The following is a 23,076-nucleotide window of genomic DNA, read 5'->3' on the forward strand; positions in this document are numbered from 1 at the left end:
TTTCATTGAACAGGCTCAGAAGATGCACCTCTTAGGTTTATATATGCTCTGAATAAAATGTTACAGCTCAAGAGGACACCTGATTAGCACTTACAGTGTATATTCATATGGGAATATATTCTTCCCCTGAAAGGAGATTTAAAAATCTCTTTTAAATCAGTGGTATCAGGATATAGCTTTTAATCATAATGGTTTTTTGTTCTTTGGAGCACACATAACAGATTCTTTTTAGTCTAAAACTGTATGGGTTTTTTTTATATATTTTGCTCTGCATGGTGTTCATTTTGGCCTCATTTTCTGTCTGAATAAATCCTCTCACATGTAACTGAAGTAGAGCAGTTTTGCTAGCCTGCTTGGTGATAATTATGAAATTGCTGAAGAAAATGACCTGCTATTGCTGGCTTGCTTTAGAGTGAGGTGACTTACGGTTCTGCTACTAGTCAGTCAAAATCCATTAAGTGTTGCACGACTGTCCGTAGGCATACCGAACCACGGCAGCCAAATGAACGCCTTGCAGGAGAGACACTCAACTACTTATCATTCGCGTTTGGTAAAAAATGTGAAATGACAACACAGAGGAAAATTAGCATCAATCAGTAGAAGCCAAAAGCTGTTGAATGTTTTTGTAGAGAATGTTGACTCGACAGGGTGAGTGGCATCAAGAGACTTAGAATGCACCAATTCACTTTTATTCCTGAATTTCCTTCCTGCACAAAATTGCCAGTTTTAGCAGTGCTGGGGTGTGAAGTCTAAGAGATGTGGGCTGGTGCCTACTGGGAGTAACAGACAAAACATTCATTTTCATCTCTGGTGAAATTGAGATGTAAGGTAGACTCCCAGAGACGAGATGACTAATGTATTATCCAGCTCTGCTACTTCCAGTGTCACTGTCTGAAAGGGCCCTGTCAACTGAAAGACCTAATACTAATTTTAAAATTTATCTAATTTTTCAACAGTAGCATCTAAAATGGCTTTAATTTAAACAGAGATCTGGGAAGAAAAAGGCATAAAGATGTGTAATGGTACCTAGTTTTCAACTTTCCTTACTTACATGAATTTGACAGCCATTTTGTACAGTTTCTTTTGTGATTTCATGTACACACTGAAGCTGTTCCTCTTACTGCTGTCTCTTGGGAGAAAGATTCATTAAAAAAGAGTTAAAACAATATGAAGTTTTCATTACGGAGGACAGTAAGGACACATAACTGTGAGTTAATAATAGTCCCTTTAATTTCAGATTTCAGATAGAAGTTCTGATATCTTCATACTTACAAGCTTTATTTTATCCTCATTTTCTATCCGTAAACTTATTTTGTTATCTGTTTCTTTTTCTTTTTTTTTTTCTTAAATCTAGGCATAGCAGATCAAAATAATTAGCTGCTGTTATTCACACATTAAATTATCCCTCAAAGGAAAGAAAATGGTTTTAAAAGGTAGCATAATTAAGCAAATATGGATTAAAATTTACCCGCATATTACCTATCCTCTTCTTTTCACTTAAAAGAAAATATATCCACTTTTCAGAGACACTGGTGATCTAAGCAAGTGATCTAAAAGAAGTAAATAAGAACCCCCCCTGAGATGTGAGGCAGAACAGAAGAGGACTGTTGTGCCAATACCTGAGAACAGGGCAGCTATTTAAGCCAGGTCCTGCCTCATTTCATTAATATATCTGGCACAGTGAACTGAAATGCCAGAAAGAGGGTGGTGACGCTGAACTACACTTTCGTGGTATGATTTTTCTTTCTGAATATAAGATTTCAAAATTAAACTTTTTACAAAATGCGATTAGATATAATAATGACTGGGACAATCAATTAGAACATTATAAAAAATAAATAAGGCAAAACTAGAGTTTCTCATGTGAGGAATGCTTCTCAGATGAAACTTCCTGTTGCTTTGTTTGGAATAGTTCATATATTTCCAGGATTAATTTATGTATTGTAGTGTAAAGAAAAAAAACCCAACAAATTATTGAAGACTGTTAATGCCTTTCATTTTTAGAGGCAGTTCTTTGCATTTAGCCTCTTGTCATCTGCATGAGGTTAGCTGAGTTATTAACTTCTTAAAACCATAGTTTTCATATGGTCAGTGGACCTTCTTAACTAAATTCTGGAAAGATTCACCTCATTTTATCTTGCTGCAGTGCTCTCCAAACCTGGTCACTTACTGAAATGGCCACGTTCCATGTTCACAGAGTGATGGAACATGCTTTGTCCTGGCAGTACAAGGACTTTTCAGCATTTTTTTTAACTTTATTTCTTCCATGGAACTAGGATCCGTTCTGATACCAGGAAGTTTTAAGAATGGTCAAAATATGCTTTGAGTGCCCTACTTATAACTGTTAAGTGACTTGTAATGAAAGGTGCAAGCCATTTGCCTGAGTGGAAAGTAATGTGGGAACAGAAGCAAAAGAGGAAATAGGGTCTAAGAGCAGAGTGGGAGAAGGATCAGCTTACTCCCAGGAAAGAGGGAGTGTGGTTTTGAGTGAAAGGGTATTGACTTTTAAAATATTTTATTTTTTTAATAGAAAGTGTCTAAAGCCTAATAACTGCATTTAAAAATATTAACACTTAACATAAAGGAATAGTGAAGTTGGAAAAGTGAGCACTTCTACTCTGAGAAATAGCACAGCTAATCTTGCCAATTGTGCATTAGGTCAGCCTGTACTTTTGTTTTGGAGTCATTTTTTATAATTTTTTATAAAACATGTTTTGTAGTCATCTTTTTAATAAAACATTAAAAAACAGAGATACTCTGAAGGAGAACACTGAACATCGTATCTTGCAGACCCTGGAAGACCAAGACACTTAGAACTTTCCATAATTTGCATTAATTGTCCTCCTCACTTTCTAGATAGAGTAAATGGAAACATGTGCAGCCTGAGTTACAAAAATGCTAAGTGCTCGCAGCTGCAAGAACCATCAGTGGGAACTCTTTTCTGAACACCAAATCCCCTAAACCAGAAGCTTTATCTTTGAACTGGCAGCCTAATTAGGGATACCTGGGGAGTTTTGGCTATTACGTCTCTTACTCTGTGCCCATTTTGCAGATGGGAACTATGCTCCCACATAGCACTGGCAATCCATGTTGCCAGGTGTACTGTAGAAACTAATTCTTTGAAATGTATAAGTAGTAAGGATCCTCTGTGATGGTATTATGGAATAGCATAGTAGGGAATTAGTAAGTCTGCATTTGTCTGATCTTACTGTGGGAACTACGTGAGGAATGCCAGAGATAAATAGAAATATGAATAAAACACAGGATTTGTGAGGACAGAAGCACAGAAGGGTTGAGGTTGGCAGGGACGTCTGGAGATCACCTGGTCCTGCCCCCTGCTCCAGCTGGGCCACCCAGAGCTGGTTGCCCAGGACCACGTCCAGGTGGGTTTTGACTATCTCGAAGAATGAGCTGAGCAAGAATGATCAGTTTAGCATTTTTTATAATCTAGACAAAATGTTTGAATTTATGATTTTTATGTGTAATTTATAAGTATTTTTACAAGTGTTAAACCGATTATATTATGCTTCACTATAATGGGACTTCCACCTCCTTTCTGATATATCTTTAGCTGTGAAGCTGCAGACCTATTGCCTGGACTGTTAACGCTTGTGCTACCAGTAGCAAGAGAAAGCTGCCATTTAATAGCAAAAAGAACTTCTAGTTTTTTACAGTGGGTCTTTCAGAGTCTGTAGGAAGCTGGACTACCATCCTTCTCTCTAACCTTCCTTTTTCCTCCTCATCCTCATGTGCCAGAGGAGGGAATGTCTAGGGCAGTGTGTGAAATGCAAGAGGTGTGATGGCAGCCACCGGCACCCCTTTGAACTTACTTCCAGGGATTCTATAGCAGTGCAGACAACAAATCAGAGGTTTTCTAATTAGTTTTCAAAGAGTAGACATTGTGATCTGATTTCTGACAAAGATGATAACTATAATTCCAAAACTGATAGAAAAGACTAAGAACTGTAACTCCTGAAATCTTCGTTACTTGGAGCAGACAACATAGGCTTTTTATGAATTGCTGTAATTCTCTAGTAATTAAGTACAAAAATCAGTCTTGACGATATAACATGCATACAGCCAGAAATTCAGCTATGCACTTAAAAGAAACGCTAGCTTTGTGTAGGCATTCAAATTCATTTTTCTTCTCTTTTGTCATTTCATCTGTGCCATACCACAACAGGGATCAGATTCACTATCTGTTTTAGGCCTGCGAAACATGAAGGGACGCCGCATAGTTATTTAGAGATCTTTGGTCGCTACAGATAAAGATGTTCATGTTTTCTGACTGGTTTTCATTCACAGTGCATGCATTGGATCCCAAGACCCTTATTGTGGCTGGGACATGGTGATGAAGAAATGCACAACGCTGGAAGAAAGTCTGAGCATGAGTCAGTGGGAGCAAAGCATTACTGTGTGTCCTGTAAGTCCAAATACATTCGTTTATCTCTTAAAACTTTTGATTCCTTGTGAATTTCATGAAAATGAGCTGGCATAGATTTTTCAAACTCAGAAAACTGTATTTAGTGCATTTTCCTCAGGCTTTCCCATCAGATTTTAACAGGATATTTAGTTTCTTTTCTATTTCTTATCAAACTACTTATATAATATGAACAAGTTATTTATAGTACTTTCAAAGAGTAGTTCTTTTTTACCTGTGATGTCTGTGTTCCCACCTTGAAAGCAAATGTTCACTAGGATTAGAGATATTGACGTGTTTTTGTCTGCAGGATTTTTCTCCATTTTGTACTTTGAAAAAAATTAATCACTAGTGGTACAATCTTTTTTTTAGGATCATTATTGCTAATATAAAAGGCCATATAACATCCTTCAAAGTCCATGAATTGGAAGGGTGAATTGTATGAGTTAAGTCTCACCCACATAAATGACAGGAGTGATAATTATAATAAACTTCGTGTTAATATTTACGATGGTTTAACACTTGTCTTTAAAAATGATTTTGAATATATTTAATATAATAAAAAACAAACAACAATGTTGATTTATATCCATCCTTTTTAATGTGGTTCCAGTGTTGGTTTAATATTGATTCGTTTCCCTCACTCCAAAGAGCACAAAAAGAAGGTTAAGAAGGATCTTCCTTGTGCTACTAAGCTCTTTCCTTTGGAGACTCGTGGAGGCTGCTTTGTCTTTGCATGTTGCCCATGGAGGGGGAGCCTCTCCAACTCAGTTCTGCTTTCATTGCTAATAAGAACTTCTTGAACTTGTCCCCACTTGCCACTGGAGCACACGCATCCATGAATTTATGCTCATATGACATCCATGTTCTATTTCTCCATGTGTTTAACAAGCTCCTTTTAACATCTTACTGACAGTCCACTCTCTTAAGCTGGGCTTCGTTTAGTGAACTAGAGATGTGCAAAATTAGTATAAAGTTCTTCCAGCTTTCATGTGGGAGCTCTACACATGCTGCAGCAGCCTCATAGATACAAATCACTACACTGATTCCAAGGTCCTTGAGAACTAGCTCCTGCTGACTGTGTTTGGCATTAAATAGTAATTTTTGAAATACCTTGTCCTGTCCTTTGCATCCATGCTCTCACATAATGGCCTAATAAAAAAGGCTTGCATTGGATTCATCTGCAGTAGCATTTTAGCTGAAATCTGGAGCAACTTTTGGGCAAATACTCTGATTTTTCCCATCTACTGTTCTTTGTTTCACATCACAAAGCAGTCTTGAAGCACACAAGCCACATTACTTTCAGATGAAATTAAACCAAATGTGTGCTCCGACTACTACTAGGCATTTGATCAATGGCCAGAGCGAGTCCAACATAAAGTCCACAAAACATGTATGGTGTATGTGTCAAGTCTTCAACACCACCTGTTTTATTTTCCAGATTGGCAGTTTGTGTGCGTACCATTTGCTAATATAGACATAGCCATTGTCTCACAGAAAGTCGGGATTCAGTCACTAGTGCAGTCCTTGCCTCCCTGGTTGACAAGTACGCTAGATGCACTGTCCAGTATATTCATTTCCAAGTGCATGGAGTACATCGTATCTCCCTGCGGTAATCCCGCAGGCTAAATGTGGTTATGGGGAGGGTTTGCTGGTCGCCTAGTTGGGTTGCTGTGTTAGCAAGGATTACGGGAATGGCTTGGTTGGTTGGTGTTTGCATGAGCAGTCTGCCTACTGCTTAGTCTTTGAATTCTGGCATTAGCCCTTATTTTCTTTCATAGATAAAAAACATGAGGCCAAGAGGGGGTGGAGGGGGAGGAGGAATGGTTTAGAAAGGAGAATTCAATTCTGTTCCGTTCAACTGGAAAAACAATTATTTAGTATCTATTATATGACAGTTGCGTAGGATGTGACAGTCTAGTCAAAGCAGAGGAGCACCAAAGGATTGCTCAGAAATTCATCCACAGCTGTGAGACTTATGCTGCGTATCAGAGATGAAAAGATTTAGCGAGCCTCCAAAGGAATTTTGGAGTTGAGCAGACTGAGATTGCGTCATATAAGGAAAATTTTAGAACTGTCTAAATTGAAAAGCGTGGTTTTACCACTTTACTGTCTTAAACCCCTGAACTCTAAGTAACACATTATTGAACAAATTTGAAAACTTCATAGAAACTTTCCTTTAACATAACACTGTATTCTGGCAAACTGCAATCGATTACAATTTTGCTTAGCGAGGCTTTCAAATATTTGTTTTTATAGCATTTTTATGTGCTGTATTCACAGGATATATAAGCCAAGATGTAATGAATTTCATTCTGTAGGCAACTGAGCTATGTGCATCCTTGACTTTTGCTATATATATTTAAGACAATGTTGCAGGCAGAACATAACAGAGTATTAGAAACCTCCTACTCTCCCTCTTTTGGTTCCAATCAGTTCCAATATCTTAATTGTTAGTAAAACTACACTGGTCTTTTTAACATTATAGAAAATTTGTCAGGTTAATGCATGACCAGTTTCTTCTAAACTCAGATCAGAGACAGAGGCATGTTTATACAGTAGTTTAGCCCAAAATTAAAAGTATGACCAGTTGCACTTGAGAAATTATTTCCTAGGGAATTACTCACATATCGGAGTATTTATTGGCATGTCATGGTAGAGCAGGGAGGGGGCTAGGAGAGGTAGCTGAGCATTTGTGTTACCATCTCGCTGAACTTTGAAGATCATTTGTGACAAATGTGGCTTTTTTGGTTATCTTGCTTTGATTTAATTCTCAAGTTGTTTTTTTAGGTGGTTGTTTCAGTTGGCCTAAGTACACCAATTGTGCATGAATATAGATAGTAATTAATGCTACAGCACATATGTCTACTTTGAGCTTCTTCCAGTTGGTCACATATCCCTATTATTCATCCAGTATTTTTTTATAGTAATGAAGGTTCATTTTTCTGCCAAAATATTTTCCAGTGGGACCACTTGCAATCCATCACTTAAAAATACACTGTCTGACATTATCAAAGAGCTTTTACAAGGAAAGTAAAAATATTTTTTTTTAAAGTTGGGGTTTTTTACATAAGTATGCAACATCAAATGGCTTTATTTTTTACAGCTGCACACAGGGAAAGAGTATAGTATGGGATCTTACCTGAATTCATTAGCAGCTTCAGGAAACACTCCAGAGCCACTGAATTCTACGCAAAGTAGAATTTGCAGATTTAAGGGCTGGGTCACCGAAGATGTGACCTTGGCTCCGAGTGCAGAGGCACAAACCAGGAGAACAAGGTGGGTGCGGAGAGGCTCAGGACAGAGATGACTGATACTGCCAGGGCGTTAGGAAGGAAGAAGGGACTAGAGGTATCTGCAGAAGGGAAAGGGTGACAAAAACGGGGTAGTAGAGAGGGAAAGCAGAGTGTAGCCATGCCGGGAAAGTACAGCCCTATAGTCCGATTGATTGCGATTTTCCCCTTGAGGCGTGCCAGATGGTGAAAGGTTAATGGGCGTGGGTTCTGGTGAGGGCTAAGGCAGCCCCTCATCAGTACATTTTGCCTTCCTGTAGTCCTATGGTGAAATTGTTCGATATCGCTTGCGAAAGGGAGGTACTCATAGAGGGAGCAGGTGAGTCATGGGGAAGAGCAGAGACTGCAGTGGGATGATCTTTACAGGAGCAGGGGGCAAAAATCTGCCATCAGTATGTCCTTCTGAGCTCAAGCTTTCAGCTGAATTTTATGAATACTTTCCCTGCCACTTGATATAAATTATGGTAACCATAGACAGCTGTAGCTTTAGTTTATAATTGCAGGTGCAACAATAAAGATGCTTTGGTGCAGCATAGCAATGGAAAGCAGCAGACATTTTCACATCTCTGACATTAATTAGATTGGGGAGATATCATTGCTAGTTTATGGACTATATATTTGTTAGACCAGCAGTGTAGGAGAGAATGGGTTTATCTGTCACTTAACAAGAAGTAAGTATTTCTTGTTGTCTTATGAAAAACAACAGTGTATACTCTGCATGAGCAAAGGTCAGTGAGTTATTTTCAATAAACAGCTGTCAGCAGAATTTTGAAATGATGAATTATGGTTATGTCAGTTGTAGCTGGCAGAACATACATATAGCTGTTCTGTGGAGAAGCTGTAACTCTGAAAAATAAATCATGACAAATGTAATTAATAGTGAAATTATGGAGCCCCTACCACAGTGGAAAGAATCAGCCAGCACCCAGCGTGGCAGTGGAAACATGTCTTGTGCTGTAATCGAATCTCTTCTATCTTCAAATTATTAGTGAAATGTATACTTCCCTCAGCACTGTTAAAATGAAACAATACTAAAAATACCAAAGGGAGACACCATTTCAGATTATTCATGACAATCTACAACTGTAGTTCCTATTTCAATATATAAGCAAATGTTAAAGTGTTATGTTCTTACACATTTGATAAAATATGCATGACTACAACAGATACATATTAATTTTTATTTAAGAGTGACTTTAAATGCTATTTAGCCTGCACTTGTTAGTACTGTTGTTTTGACTGAAAGTTAAAATGTGACAATCAAAGGGCAAATCCTTTAGCATTTAAGTGAAAAAGTGGCCATCATTTCCATTTATGATCACAAATTTGTCAAGATTAGCATTTTGCTAAAAGAATCAATAATATGAAAGCCTGTCTTTTTAAGAGAGCTGAATTCCCCGTGTCCAGCCCCATTTGCTTTAGAAGTTCCAGTAACAATGGAGGCAGCGGCAGTTTCCGTTAGCGCATTCCATTTCAGCTGGACAGTAAAGAATTCTCATTAGCATGTGTTATGGCTGCGTGATGGAAACATTCCAGTCAAGGTGAGAATGGTCTGACCCTTCCAGCCAAAGGTGTTGAGAACTGACTTCAGCAGGAGCAAAGTGTCTCATCATGTAGGGTTAGGAACTGCTTTTTTGAAGATGTTTTTAGGATTTATACGTGTAATTACATCTACTGTTTAGAGAGAGTCATTTAAAACTACATTTTACTTTTATGAAATGGTGCTATCTGTTATGTGCTTCAAAAAACTGTTGTCAAAAAGACAGTCATCATGGAGATTTGAGTTTCATTCACCCAGGTTTTTTACCCTGGACTATTAACCTCTGCTGCCTCTTCCCGCCGATGTAGATTAGGGTTTCCACAAGCGTTCTTGCACATGCTGTTTTACGGTCAGTATCCAGGTTCCTAATCACAGGTAAATTTTAGGAAATAGGGAATACTGTCATCAGAAGATAATCGAGAAGGTGAAACTGTACTTTCTATGGAATCACTGTAGGCAAGCATGGTTGTGAAAGGTAACGGTTAGTTGTGATTATTGTTATTGCTGTAGTGGTGGCATCCGCTGGCCCAGATCGGTTGCAGATGGTGGGAATTTCGCAGCTGGAGAGATTTTAAGGGGAGCTTGCAGTCTGGAACGTATTCCTCTACAGTGGAGGCGTTAGAGTTGGCCGCTGAAGGCTGTACCTCCCTGTACTGCGGAATTAAGAGGTTGTGTGAAGGAAGCGTCAGGCCTCGGGTAAGCCTTCTGTTGTGTTTGTTTCTAGATGAGGAATCTGACAGTGGATGGGCATTTTGGAACGTGGTCGCAGTGGAAACCTTGCACCCACACTGACGGTGCCAGCGCTGGCTCCTGCCTCTGCAGGACCCGGGTGTGTGACAGTCCTGCTCCGCAGTGCGGAGGGTGGCTGTGTGAAGGACCAACCATGGAGATCGCCAACTGTTCCAGGTACACAAAACAATTTCAGGTTCTATTGGTTATGGTTTAAAAGTTTTTAACTTCGTCAGAGTAGATCCTGTTCTGTGCAGGAAACAGCTTATAGCAATGGCCACAGCATTGGAAAGTATCTCACGGGCTTTGTGGGAGAGAGAATGAGCCAGGCAGCAAAGAGTAATTTCAAATGCTGTGTACCGAATAACATTGTCTTCAGCTAATTTTAACAAAAGCTCAGAAAGAAAAAAATCAGTGAGATAATATCCAAAGTATGATACGTTTTTCTCAGTTCTGGAAGTCATAAAACTTTTTTTCTGAAAGTCAAAACTGTTCACTTTTTTGGAGGTCTCACATCACCATTATATTCCCCCATTCTGCCTTGGGAAAAATGTTTTCATTGTATCTTTTGGTTGTGTCACGACATCTAGATCTATTACCAGTCTGTATGCCACTCTTCAGCCACTCTTTTGTCTTCCTCAGGCACGTAACCACTCCCAGAAAAAACAGTGAGAGCAGATCATTTCAAAGAGACTCAGGACACTGCATATCCTGAACTGCATTAGGGGTTCATGTTTAAAACATTATATGTACTTTAACTGCAAGATGAAACTTATATACTGGTGCATTCTGCTTATTTTCAGTGATTCTTTCTGCTTTTTGTCTCTGCTTCTTTGGTTTTTTTAAACATCAGAAGGACATCATGGTAGTGAATAAAACTGATTATCCTTCTGCACAAGATAACTGCAAGCTCTGTAAGTGGAAATAGTCAATTTTAGGGAAATTATTAAAAACATAAGAATGTAGTATATAGCATCAGATTAGGACAATGGCTTGGGTCAGACATTGCACTGACAGAGATCTTCTTTTTTTTTTTTTTTTGTCTGTGTTACCAGTGATAGCTGATTAATGTTTTCAAAAGCTTTTTTTCTGTGTTATCAAATCTTATCTCCCTTATAATAACAAGACATCAAGATGAGTGAATTTTAAATTGGTAATATTTGTGATAAATTACTTGAATAATCTTATGTCATTTTTATTACTGGATTTAATTAATTTTCATTGTTAAAAAAAAGTGATTTCAAAATCAAGTAAGGCACTATATTAACTTTCGCTTTTATGATGAAACCTCAAAAACTCCTTATAATTTAGTTTTATTTTTCTTGATTTCTGTTTGTCTTCTACCAATACAGAAACTGCAAGCTAGCCATCAACAGGTTTTGGGAACTGCTGAAGTGCATCATTTTTTGCTTAGGACAGGGTATGAAATTCCTTTTGAGATGTTTGGTCTAGTATATTTTTTCCTAGGGTATACTGGGGAGGGACAGGAGTGTCCTTTCCAAACGTTCACAAATGCAGGGTACAGCATGTGAATTCTGTTAGCTTTTTGGTTACATTGCAAATAAGGTATTGACGCCTTATCAGAGTATCCTGCTGAAATTGTGAACTAATGCATTTTGACACTTATTACTCTTTTTCCCTTTAGAATCATAGAATCATTTAGGTTGGAAAAGACCTTTAAGATCACCGAGTCCAACCATTAACCTAACACTGCCAAGTCCACCGCTAAACCATGTCCCTAAGCATCATGTCTGTATGTTTTTTAGATTCCTCCAGGGATGGTGACTCCACCACATCCCTTGTCAGCCTGTTCCAGTGCCTGATAACCCTTTTGGTGAAGAAATTTTTCCTAATATCCAATCTAAACCTCCCCTGGTGCAACTTGAGGCCATTTCCTCTTGTCCTATCTCTAGTTACTCGATGGAAGAGACCGACACCACCTCGCTACACCCTCCTTTTAGGTAGTTGTAGAGAGCGATAAGGTCTCCCCTCAGCCTCCTTTTCTCCAGACTTTAATCACTTTCCTTTCAGAAGAGGTAGCAAAACTTGACATTTTAATTTTCCTGAAAAAAAGACCCACAAATAATAATTGGAACAATATGTAATTAAAAGTTATCTTCAGAACTTTGATAGAGGAGTTTGCAGGTGAAGTTTATGCAGAATAAAGTGACTGAAAGCAACTAAATAGCTTCTTATCTTTGTACTTTACTTCTTGTGTAATGAGGGCATTTTAGCAGTTGCCGATTACAGAGCATGGAATATAGAAGGATCAGAGCACCTTTATTTTAGTTCCACATTTTTTAAGAAATGGAACACAATGCAGTATTAATGACTTCTACAGAAATATTAATGGGCCAGATTCTGCTGTCAGTCACACCTAATCAGCCATTCGCTATGTATAACAGATGACAGAGCCTGAGCTTTTTATTCTACCAGAAATGGAGGCTGGACACCATGGACTTCTTGGTCACCCTGTAGTACCACTTGTGGAATAGGCTTTCAAGTTCGTCAGCGTTCCTGCAGCAATCCAACCCCTCGACACGGAGGACGCGTCTGTGTGGGACAGAATCGGGAGGAGAGGTGAGTTATCTTTTTTCAATGGTGTGTTTTAATTTCTTCTGCTCCGCTGTATTCCAGAGGACATTTTCTCCTTTACCTGCCTTGTTTTTCTCTTCCCTTTCCTCTCACTCTCTAACTACACTGCTGCACAGTAGCAGTATTCCCATTAGCAAGGCTGTGGGTCTGCAGCGGTTCTTTCATCTTTCACTTAGCTGCATCCCTCTTGAGCCAGCTGATAGCTCCTGGTAGTGCCAGAGAATTGTGCTGGAGCAATGTGCTGCTGTCCCTTGGGACCCTGAAAATTGATTCTCCTTGAAAATTGATTGCAGTGTGTTTGAATTGTAACTTGCCCAGCCTCAAGAACTGGAATTCAAAGCAAAATATAGTAAGGTCACAGCACTATGTTACTGATGCTGTGAGTTCATTTTTTTTTCTGTCTTAAATGAATTAAGCATCTCTAGAACACAAAAGGAAGTTTCAAGGGCTTTGTTTTATATTCAATAAATATAATACACCTTGAACTCAAATATCTTTTAGTAAGGTTTCAGGGTTTTTTTAAATTGTTTGTATCTATATTAACCCCTGAGCAGATCAAGTCAGCTCAGATTTTGATTTCACCATCTATTGCTTTGGCACCGGGCTGGGTATTTTGTCACTAGCTCAGAATGTAAAGTTCAGGCCTCTGATTCCATTTTACATGCACCCTAATGACTCCAGTTGGTAATCTGTGTGTTAGGAATTAAATATTTCTTGAAACCGAACTAGAATATATTCAGATAAACTGCAACTCTTAGATGCATTATGTTGTTTCCCGAGGCATGCCAGAAAGCTAGATAGCAGAAGACCAGTGTTGGTGTAAGAATTCAGAGTACTGGAGTCATCTGTTCTAAGAGATGTATGTGGATGTGTTTCCTTTCAATATGCTCTTGCAGCTCACTTCAGTGTTTCTTTATGGATGATTTAGTATCCTGTATTGCTGTTGGATGAAAACAAGATTCAGTAACCTTTATGATGAGTTTCTCAGTAACCTTTATGATGAGTTTCAGTGAGCGATTTAATTAAACACCAACTCTGGCATTTCTCCAGATGAAGCGATTCCATTGAAGGGAAGTTGCAGCACACATTTATGTATTAACATATCACCAGGGACCTGGTCTTTCTAACTCTAAATGTAAAGGATCAGTATCACAGAACATGTGAACTCTTCTTGCTGCTTCAGAGCCATGAATATTTACCATTTCATCGCAGAGGAGAACATTTTGTTATTTTGTAAATTGCTTTCTGAAAATAAGTTGCCCTACCAAAAAGCCATCACCACCAAATGCAGATTATATCTGCTGTTACATAGCTCTGTCCCAGCCTGAATAATAGTTATTGATTTTCTTGAACTGAGAGGTCAGTCCAGGGCAGGGCACAATGAGACTGAGTCTAGAAGAAAAGAGTTTAATTTGGATAGACTTTTTGGTGATGGACTATGAATCTTAGTAGTCATTGTTCATCTTAAGTTTAACATGAAATAAAAGTCCAATAAGGAGTTTCAGAGAAATACAGAAAATGGTGAGAAATACATTCATAATTATAGAAGAAAATGTCCACAACGGGTGCACTAAAAAAGTGATTACAAAGTGGAAAGTGATACTTAGAATGAGTTGAAATAATAGCAGCCTAGAAGGGTTGAATTTTGGTACGTAACGGTTCTGAAGGAACAGCAGGCTTATGTTGCTTTGCTTTTGTAGCCTGCAGGTTACTTGTCCTTTCCCTCTTTGTCCAGTTCAGCAGCAATGGGGGCTGTACGTGCCTGTAAGTTTACTGCAGGATGCCTTTTTCTCTCACAGTTCCTCTGTCGCTGTTTCCGATCTCTTTGAAACACCCGTCACTCTCACCGGCCCTGCACCTTCCTCCCACTCACCAGCTTGCTCACAGTTGAGCTCCTGCCTATACCCTGATTTTGTAGAAGTTATCCATTATGTCTGCTGATACTTCTAGAGTTGGGGTTTTTTTCTCGAAGTACTTCCAAAATTTATTTCCAGAAGGTGTGGTGTGTTAGGAAGTTTTGTTGTATAATTTGTAAAGCAGCTAGAGGAATGAGGCATCAGTTATTTGCCAGGATTTTTCTCAGCGACAGGCCAAGGACTTGGATAAATCTTTTCAGAGCTGTAAAAAGCAGAGTCCTGGGAACCTGGCCAGCCAGGGCCCATCCCAGCACCCCCAGCCAGGGAGCGGGGCAAGCCTGGAGGCTCTGGCCAGGTCCAACCAAGTGTCTAGAGCCTAGGTGACATCATGGTGATGGGTCAAGGCTGAGGTCCAGCTGGGAAGCCGAGCCGCAGGCTGGGGTTAGGATCAGGTTCAGTAGTCACCGGGCAGGTCTACAGCAACAGGGCCAAGGCCAGAAGGCAGTCCACACGTTGAGGTCTAGACCAAGGGGCTCCATGGTGGGCCAGGGACAAGGCTCAGCACTTCTCCGACAGCACAGCTTGAAGGTCCCTGGCAGAGGTTGAAGGTCCCTGGCAGAGCTCAAGTAGAGCTCCTGGGTCTGTGGGTGTAGGTCCCAGGTGAGGCTGGTTGGGGCCATTAGGTCCTTATGAGTGTCCTCAGGGCTCTGACAGTGCGTAGAGTTTTGAGCTGCGAGGGCAACGGCGTAGCGGTATTTACAGTAGTCCTGATTCACTGCACCGCTCCAGTGCCACTGGGGTTACACCTGCACCAAATGGAAACGCTTCCTTTGAGAACCGGGCCCAGTACATATAGGCAGGCTGAGCAAATACTCCATGTGGAGGAACTCCTAAGAAATGTTTACCTTGGTTTTGTACCCAGAGTACCGATAAGCAGCTTCTCAGATTTTCTCACTTAAATTAATTGATGCTTATAAATAGCCTAACATTTTACTTTCTTAATGGCCCAGCACATATGTAAAATGAATATATGTGTAGTCTTAGTAAAAATTAGAATTAGTTGGTTTACACATTGTGTGCATTTGTCTTTATAAAAGTTCATATTCACGTCAACTTCACAGGTTCAGGGGCAGAAATATGGAATTCGGTTTCCATAGCCAACATTGTGCCAAACTTTGAAACAGTTTTTCAACAAACAGTGATTTCCGTAGAAGCCTAGTGCGTAAGTCCATACAAAGCAAACACAGAAAAGGCAGCATATAGCTGAGATAAATTCACCTGCAGATGTGAATGCATATTCAGTTTGAGAGTATTTGTTCATGCATTAAGAGCTAAATGTTTGTCTCGGTTATGTTTGTTTTACCTCATGAAAGCCGTGATCGTTTCATGCTTAATGTATCAGGCAGCTCTGTGCTTGCTGGTCATTCCCTGGAAAGCAATGGCAATATTTACCCATGTAAAGTGTTGCAGATAGGTTAAGCTCTTGCTTGCTCTACTGCTAAATGGGGGGGGAAGGGAACAACAATTGTGAGAGCACAGCAAAGACTCAGATTACAAAGCAAATTCACCCTGTAGAAATAGGTCAAAAGTGCAGCTGATGTGCATTTAGACAGAATATGGAGATGGATTAAAAATAGTATTTTAACAAAATTTGTTCATCAGAGAAAATAATTTTGTAGTTAAGACTCCAGATGGAAGACATCCTGATGAATTCCTTAGGGGCTTAAAAATTTCTGGGTTTTCCTGTATGAGAAATATTTGCCGAAGCTGCTGGAAAACTCTCAAGGTTTTAGTTTATAGAGTCTATAGTATCCTGTCTTGACTTTTTCATTGAGTGAAAATGTTTGTCCTCTCCTTTCTGTGGAATGCAGTGGATATGGGCTCATTAAGTCCACTGGTCTCCCTCTTATCTGTGCGGAAATGAGGGACATTAGAATGAGAAACTCTTGCTTTTAGTGAGTGTAGTTATCTTTTACACATAGGGAAAAAAGAAAGAAAAAAAGCATTGCAAATCAGAAGTAGAAAAATAAATTGGCTGCAGATGAGGAGTAAACGTTTGAAAGCCCTGGAAATTTGGAGGTGTATAAGGTGATTAGAAGCAGTACATATCGTCACCTTTTTTTGTCCACAATCCTCAGCAGATATTCAGAGCTTCTGGGATTGTTTCCATGAGAAGGAGGAATTGCTAAGAGTCAAGTGCCTGCTCCGCGTAGCACTGCTTGTTCCCGAGTAGCGCGAACAAGCCTGGTTCCCTTCAGCGGAGCAGATAAACACCACGAGGCTTTGGGCTTGCTTGCGCTCCCACGGCTCTCTCCATCCTCCTTGCTTTCTCTGCTCCCTCCTCTTCTTCCACAGAAGCCCCTGGGAACAAAAGCCGTGGCCCCTGCCACCTTCCACAGTCTCCTGGGTGGGGATTTCTGTTGATTCAGCAATCTCAATCCAGTAAGGCGTGTGTGTGCGTCGTGTGTCTGCCTTCAATTAAAGGAATCCAGCATTCCCATCAACCTCAGTATCATCTGTGCTTCCCAGCAAGTCACCAGCTGGTAATCACGAGTACCCACCACGTAAGAGTATATTGCCTGGGAACGGGCAGACAGTGATGAAGGTTAGTTTGTTTCTCTTAAATACGTGCTAGTATAATATAGTTCAAAATTAAGAACTATATGTTTAAATTAAATAGCATCTCTCTGTGGAATAAAAAAGGCACATCTGTAACTGTCGTGCAGTTAGCCTGTGGTACTCAGTGCTGCGTGGCAACACTGAAATAAATTGATGTCTTACGAAAGCCTGAGATCTTCATAGGAATGCGAATAGTAATTCCAGTTGTACTGGAATTGCCTGGAGTAAAAATTAAAAAATTACTGTAGGAACTGGTGGTTGTGGATACAACTGGACAGAGGATGTTATCCCTTCCCCCAGTATGGCAATTCCTTTAGTAGGGCATTTGAACTTGGATTCACTGCAAGGGGAACCGGGAAGGGTCACTGTACAAAACCCACATTTCTCTAGGCTGTTCTCCCTTCTGACCTCACTGCAGTTAGATTAGGGGAGAGGGCAGTGGTTTCACAGATTCAAGTTTCTTACATTGCATGTTTTGTTGAATTACTGTAAAATGTTAGCCCTGTGGGTCCTGAGAACACAATTAAGAGGGGAAATAAGAGCAAAAGGGAAAAAGGGTTACTGAATGACTTGAAATGCAGCCAAGAGGAGATATAATGAAACTTGGCTCAAAGCCCTGTGCTGTAGCACAGCTCTCAAAGATCAATTGCAGGGATGTCTGTAGCTGTGAAAGCATACCTGACGTTTTCAGAGGCTGGCTGGCTGAAATGAAAATACAATTCTACTTGTATGCTGTGTTGTTTCTTTCTTCTTTTCCTCAAAAAAAGGAAAAATTGACACTCGCTTCTGCTGTTGACTTTTTAAAAACTTTTTCTCCTAAATTGAAGTTAAGTAGCTTGCATAGACATTTTAGGGCTTTTTTTCAGTTTCATCTTGTAGTTTCAACTGCATCTTTAAATAGTGTTGGTTAGCAGAATTGCCAGCCTTTGAAGTGCTTACTGTATCAGTTGTTAGGTTTCCTTTCTGTCTTCCCCTTAAGTGAGAGAGCAGGTGATCGGGCATGTTGACACTGGAAGAGGCACTGTAGAGTGTTGTGAGCCTCATCGAAGTGAGATTTGTCACACCTAACTTCAGGTGTCCACGGATGTGAGTGCTTATGTGTGAGTCGGGTGTCTGAACTTCCAGTACGGTCTGTAGAAGTCAGGTCGATACAGGCTGTGGAGAAGAGAGCGATTTGTCTCCTTTTACTGTATATTCCTAAATTTGGTCAACTTAATCATTCTAGTCTCCATAGCTTGTAATGACAAAATGTCCATTGGCTGTAATGGGAGCTTAGATGTCTGACTCCCATGCAGCCTTTGTAGTCAATGGAGAGAAATCAGTATATTGAGGGCTGTATTTGTAGGACCTACATTAGACATTTGCTTTAGGGTGACATAAATCATATTTTTGAAAGGGCTGTTTCTTTCCATGAACTCTTGCTCAAGGTTGGATGACTACTTCATTTATAGACAGCTACACTGTACATGCCTATATTTTAAGGCGAGATGCATCGCACCCTTAATTTTACTTTTTGCATGGCTGAATCTTGATAATTGTCAACTTCATGGCAGATTTGCTTTATTCTGTGTGTGTGTCCCAAATTAACTCAACACATCTCCATTAAGAACTAATGAAATTATGCAAAATGTGTACTCATTTGACTAAATAAATGGTGATGTTACATCTACACTTCATTGCGTACACGTTCTCAACAAGCGATCACAGAGTCAAACTATCACAAACATTCACATAAATGACTGCATGTGACAAAGAATGTGTGCAGCTGTTGGAGATTTGGGGGAAGAACATCCAGGCGCAGAACATGCCTATGCATCTTTAGTGATGGCATAATGTGAACTGTGAATTGCAAATATTGAACGTGCAGGAGGAAAAAAAAGGTAGCTTATGTATAAGCTACTGTTGAAAAACATTTACCCAAATCACGCACTGAAGAATTCTGAGATAGCAGATTCATAAATATTGAGGGTTTGCATTTTTTTTCCTTGGTTTACTGGTAAACAGCAGATGAGGTCAATACAAGCTGTTAATAGTTTCCTTAAATATAGAGAAACACAAAACTAAATGTCAATCCCCTATTTACCCCACTCCCAAGCTTTTAAATTTTGATGGAGTTGCTCAGACCTAGGGACAAATTCTGAATCATAGGCTCCAGCATATGTGGCAAACCTACTGTTGTATATAACATACACAAACAACAAATTTTCCCCCCGAATCCTGAATGTGCAAATTCCTTGGTAAAGAAGAACTAGAGCTTGAGGATCTTGGGGCTTTCTGCAAAAAAAAATGTGGTTATGGTTATTCTTTCTGAAAATGTCAACAGTTTATACTGTCATTTTTCTTTTTGTAGAAAATGATTTACTGAAGTATTGGAGTCAGTTTTCATTGCAGGAGAGTGCAAAGTGGTGGAAACTTGTTTGAAGAGCAACAAGACAGCGGATTTTGGATGGCTGGTGTAAAAAATGAGGAAATACTGGAACATTGATTTGTTTGTTCAGGACAGTCAGTAGCTGGAACAAGAGCCACCCAGCCACATCCATAAAATATTAGAGCACTCCTTCAGGGTCATTTGTTTTCTGAATATCTGTTGTGGCTTTGCTTTATCTGAAATAACAGCTTGGTCTCTTTTAGAGCCCCAGTCACACTTGCTGGTGGCCCAGATCCTTTGGACCTGTGTAGAGGGTCCTTACTAAGCAGCATATGCTATGGCTAGAGTTACCGGATGGTAAGCTCAAGAAATCAGGAATCTCAGGTTCTTACAAAAAATGGAAAAACTCACTAAAACCTGGGACCCTCCTACATATCTGAATGTCTTGGTACAATAATGACAGCTCAGTAGTAAAACATTCCTGCTTCCCTCAAGAACCTAGTAGGCCTCTGAATCAGTTTGCAGCCCCCTGGGAAATCCTTCAAAGATTGTAATAGCTAAAAACACCCTTTAAAAGATAAAGTAATAACACTATGAAAACATTACAGTTCTTTATGCCTAGAATCAATGTTAGCTTTTATTTTACCCATAAAAGTGGAGACACTGTGGAAAGCAAAGGCAAAAAGCAAGTTTAGCTCTCTGAAGAGGAGAGGGATGGATCCTAACCAGTGCTTAGCTGGAGACTGATAAAAGACTGCCTGGGTAAGTGGTTGCCTTCTGTTGGGTTGCCTCACTTCTGCCCCAGATGTGTAGCCACAACTGGTTTCAATAAAGTAGTTGTCTACCTTGCTTACATGCTCACAGTACAGTAGCATGGTTGTAGCGCAGGGTTTGTATAAAGGCACTGAATAAAGCAAACAAATGCTTCACCCACGCAATTACAGCCTAAAAAAACCCCCAAACCTCAAACGTTTAAACACTGTGCAGTGTGACAACTGTTAGTTCAGCGCTTTATGAATAGAGAGGGGCCCTTTGTCTAAAATATTTCCCCGTACAAACATCTATCTGAATAATGTGAATGCGGGGCTTTCGGGGAGGTCTTGTCTTGGTACTAAATAGACTCTTTGCCTCCTTGTCTGCCTCTTCTCACAGGTACTGCAACGAGCATCTGCTGTGCCCCCCTCACGTGTTTTGGACAGGCTGGGGTCCCTGGGAGCGCTGCACTGCTCAGTGCGGAGGAGGGATCCAGGCGCGGCGTAGGACATGTGAAAATGGTCCCGACTGCCCTGGCTGCAGCGTGGTAAGTAATTTGCAGCTTTTCCTTCAGCAGATATCTATGGCCATAGGGCATCTGTGTATGTTTCTGTGCTCTGCCCCTAACGTGAGTCCCCAGAGCGTGTGTGTTTCTGTGTTGCTCATGTGTGCTGAAATTCACACAGTTTATCAGTCAGAAATATATATATATAATTCAGCTTTTTCACAACATCATCTAGAATATAAGCTTCCTGAGGCAAGGTTGGTGCAGATGTGGATGTGTCCTTGGCAGGTTTATGGTGGTTTTTATTTTTATCGCCAGAGTACACAGGAACTCTAGCTATGAGCCCAGGACTCCAGTGTATCAGGTCCTGTACAGCACAGAAAAAGGTAACTTTAAAATCTAACTGCATAAGGAGCCAATAAGCAAATACATGGAACCACCATGAAGTGCTGAAGTCAGCTTGAATAGCGATAGTGATCTTCACACGGCAGCAGCCTAGGAGCCGTCAGGCTTGGAAGCCACAGTGGGACAATTTTGAGTGAAGGGAATGCTTTATGGATACCCAGTTGTCCTGGTTCAGCTGGGGTAGAGTAAATTGTCTTCTAGTAGCTGGTACAGTGCTATGTTTTCGAGCTAGGTATGAGAAGAATGTTGATAACATGTCGGTGTCAGCAAATATCAGAAGATGAACCTTGCAGTGCTGTTTCACGGTAATTTGGATTCTAGCGGTGGATTGTCACTGAAGGGGGTATTATGTAGAAAGCACAACCTGGGTGAAAATTTGAAGTGGCCAAAACTGCAGAAGACAGATTCTGCTGGTGAATGACAGATGGTGGTGTTAATCTCCCCAGTGACCAAGAAAGAGCACAGCTCAAAGGAAAAATGAGAGTTTGGTTTTAGCCATGTTGTGCTTAATGGCCAGGCCTGATGTTGCACACTGAGAAACACGTACTCAATTTTGTTGCAGAATATTAAAGTGGTAGAAGAAAAATACTTTTATTTTTCACATATTAAACCAATTTTTATGTGCCTTCATTTCAGAGAGTAAGCTTAATTCTGAGGTTCGTCATCATCTGTGGTCTATTTGTTAGCCTGGCAGTAATTCAATACTAAAGAAAGGATCATTTATTACCTTTTTCTAATTTTAAGGTTTTGTGCATTTTTCCGGGGTTTGTTCTCTTTTTAACATTTATCCTGGTGGTAGAACTGCATTTTCAGTAGATTGAAAACATTCAACAGGTTTGTTCTTGTCTTTCAGTTGAACTTTAAGAATTAACATAATAACTTAGAATTATACCAAGTTTTCCAAAATATTTCTGTCCCCTAATGGTACACAAAAAAAAAGCAGACATATGGTCTAGATCTATTGTTAAACCTTCCTGACTAGCATAGAAAAGAGCACAATCTGAAGCTTTTCTGTCTCGGTCATACCCGTTTATCCCATACTAATATTTGTGAAAGAAAGCAGTATTTTGTTTTGCACAGAATCTTCCTATGGTCTGAAATGAAAAATACATAGCTCTAATTTTCTCGGGAAGCTCCATGAGGAAAGTAGGAAAAGCTTTAGTGTAAAAATTTCTTAATTATAACTGATTTGAGATTAATGTTACTGGGGTTTGTAACTTATTACCAGTCTTAGCATGTTGTCTCTGCTGTGTCGCAAAACAGTTACCAGTTCAGCTATGGAAATGTTCGGGGGGTTTTTTATTAATTAGAAAATTATGGTGTTGATGGTTTTAAAAAAGCACTTATCTTTGGAGTACCTAGTTGTCTTGCTAATACTTAGGCACCAATGGAAACCAACCTAAGGTAGATATCCTCTATAAACCCTGGTGTTCTCGGAGGACAAAGGACTCGGGTATAAAGTCTGTGTTCTGTTCAAGTTTCAGTGAATTTGAACCTGTAAGTTACCTGTCTTGAGTCAAAAGTTTTGCAGCCATAGTAGGGCCTTGTCAATAAGTGTACCTGGAGAATAAAGTACTTTATTTCTTCTAAGAGTTTGTTTCATTAATGTAGGAAAGAGCCATCTGAAATATTTTTATGCCTTCTTGTAATTGTTGAATGGATGAAATAGTTATATTGATAAAATCCTAATGAATGAGGAGCAGGAATATCAAAACTTGTTTATTCATCAGAGGTTCTTCTGCTTCAACCAAATTTTTGGTTTTATTGTTGCAGGTATTTATCCTTCAAAACAATTAGAATGATGGATTTTTTTAGCATAGTGAATCAAGGAGAAGTTATTGTGCCTTATTATTACTAATTTCCCATCTTTACCAGTTGTAGTGATACTGAACTTAGATGGTGAAAGGTATTTACTGAATCTAATGTGTTTTTAAAACCTTTTATTCTTAGTATCTCAGAGCACTTGGAAAGTTAAATAATCTCAGGAAAAGTT

The 23,076-nt window shown here is 39.6% G+C and overlaps 1 protein-coding gene across 2 annotated transcripts in view; it reads left to right on the forward strand.

Moving 5' to 3' along the window:
• Positions 1-23,076, forward strand: part of SEMA5A (semaphorin 5A) — a 328,915-nt gene that overhangs the window by 235,124 nt on the left and 70,715 nt on the right. For both annotated transcript variants that reach the window (XM_075052509.1, XM_075052510.1), the window contains 4 exons: positions 4,306-4,423; positions 9,978-10,159; positions 12,419-12,562; positions 20,573-20,720. In XM_075052509.1, the coding sequence (XP_074908610.1) occupies positions 4,306-4,423; positions 9,978-10,159; positions 12,419-12,562; positions 20,573-20,720 (592 nt within the window). The remainder of the gene's footprint in view (positions 1-4,305; positions 4,424-9,977; positions 10,160-12,418; positions 12,563-20,572; positions 20,721-23,076) is intronic.

The sequence above is a fragment of the Buteo buteo genome, chromosome 20 (assembly GCF_964188355.1).
Source record: "Buteo buteo chromosome 20, bButBut1.hap1.1, whole genome shotgun sequence".
NCBI lineage: Eukaryota > Metazoa > Chordata > Aves > Accipitriformes > Accipitridae > Buteo > Buteo buteo.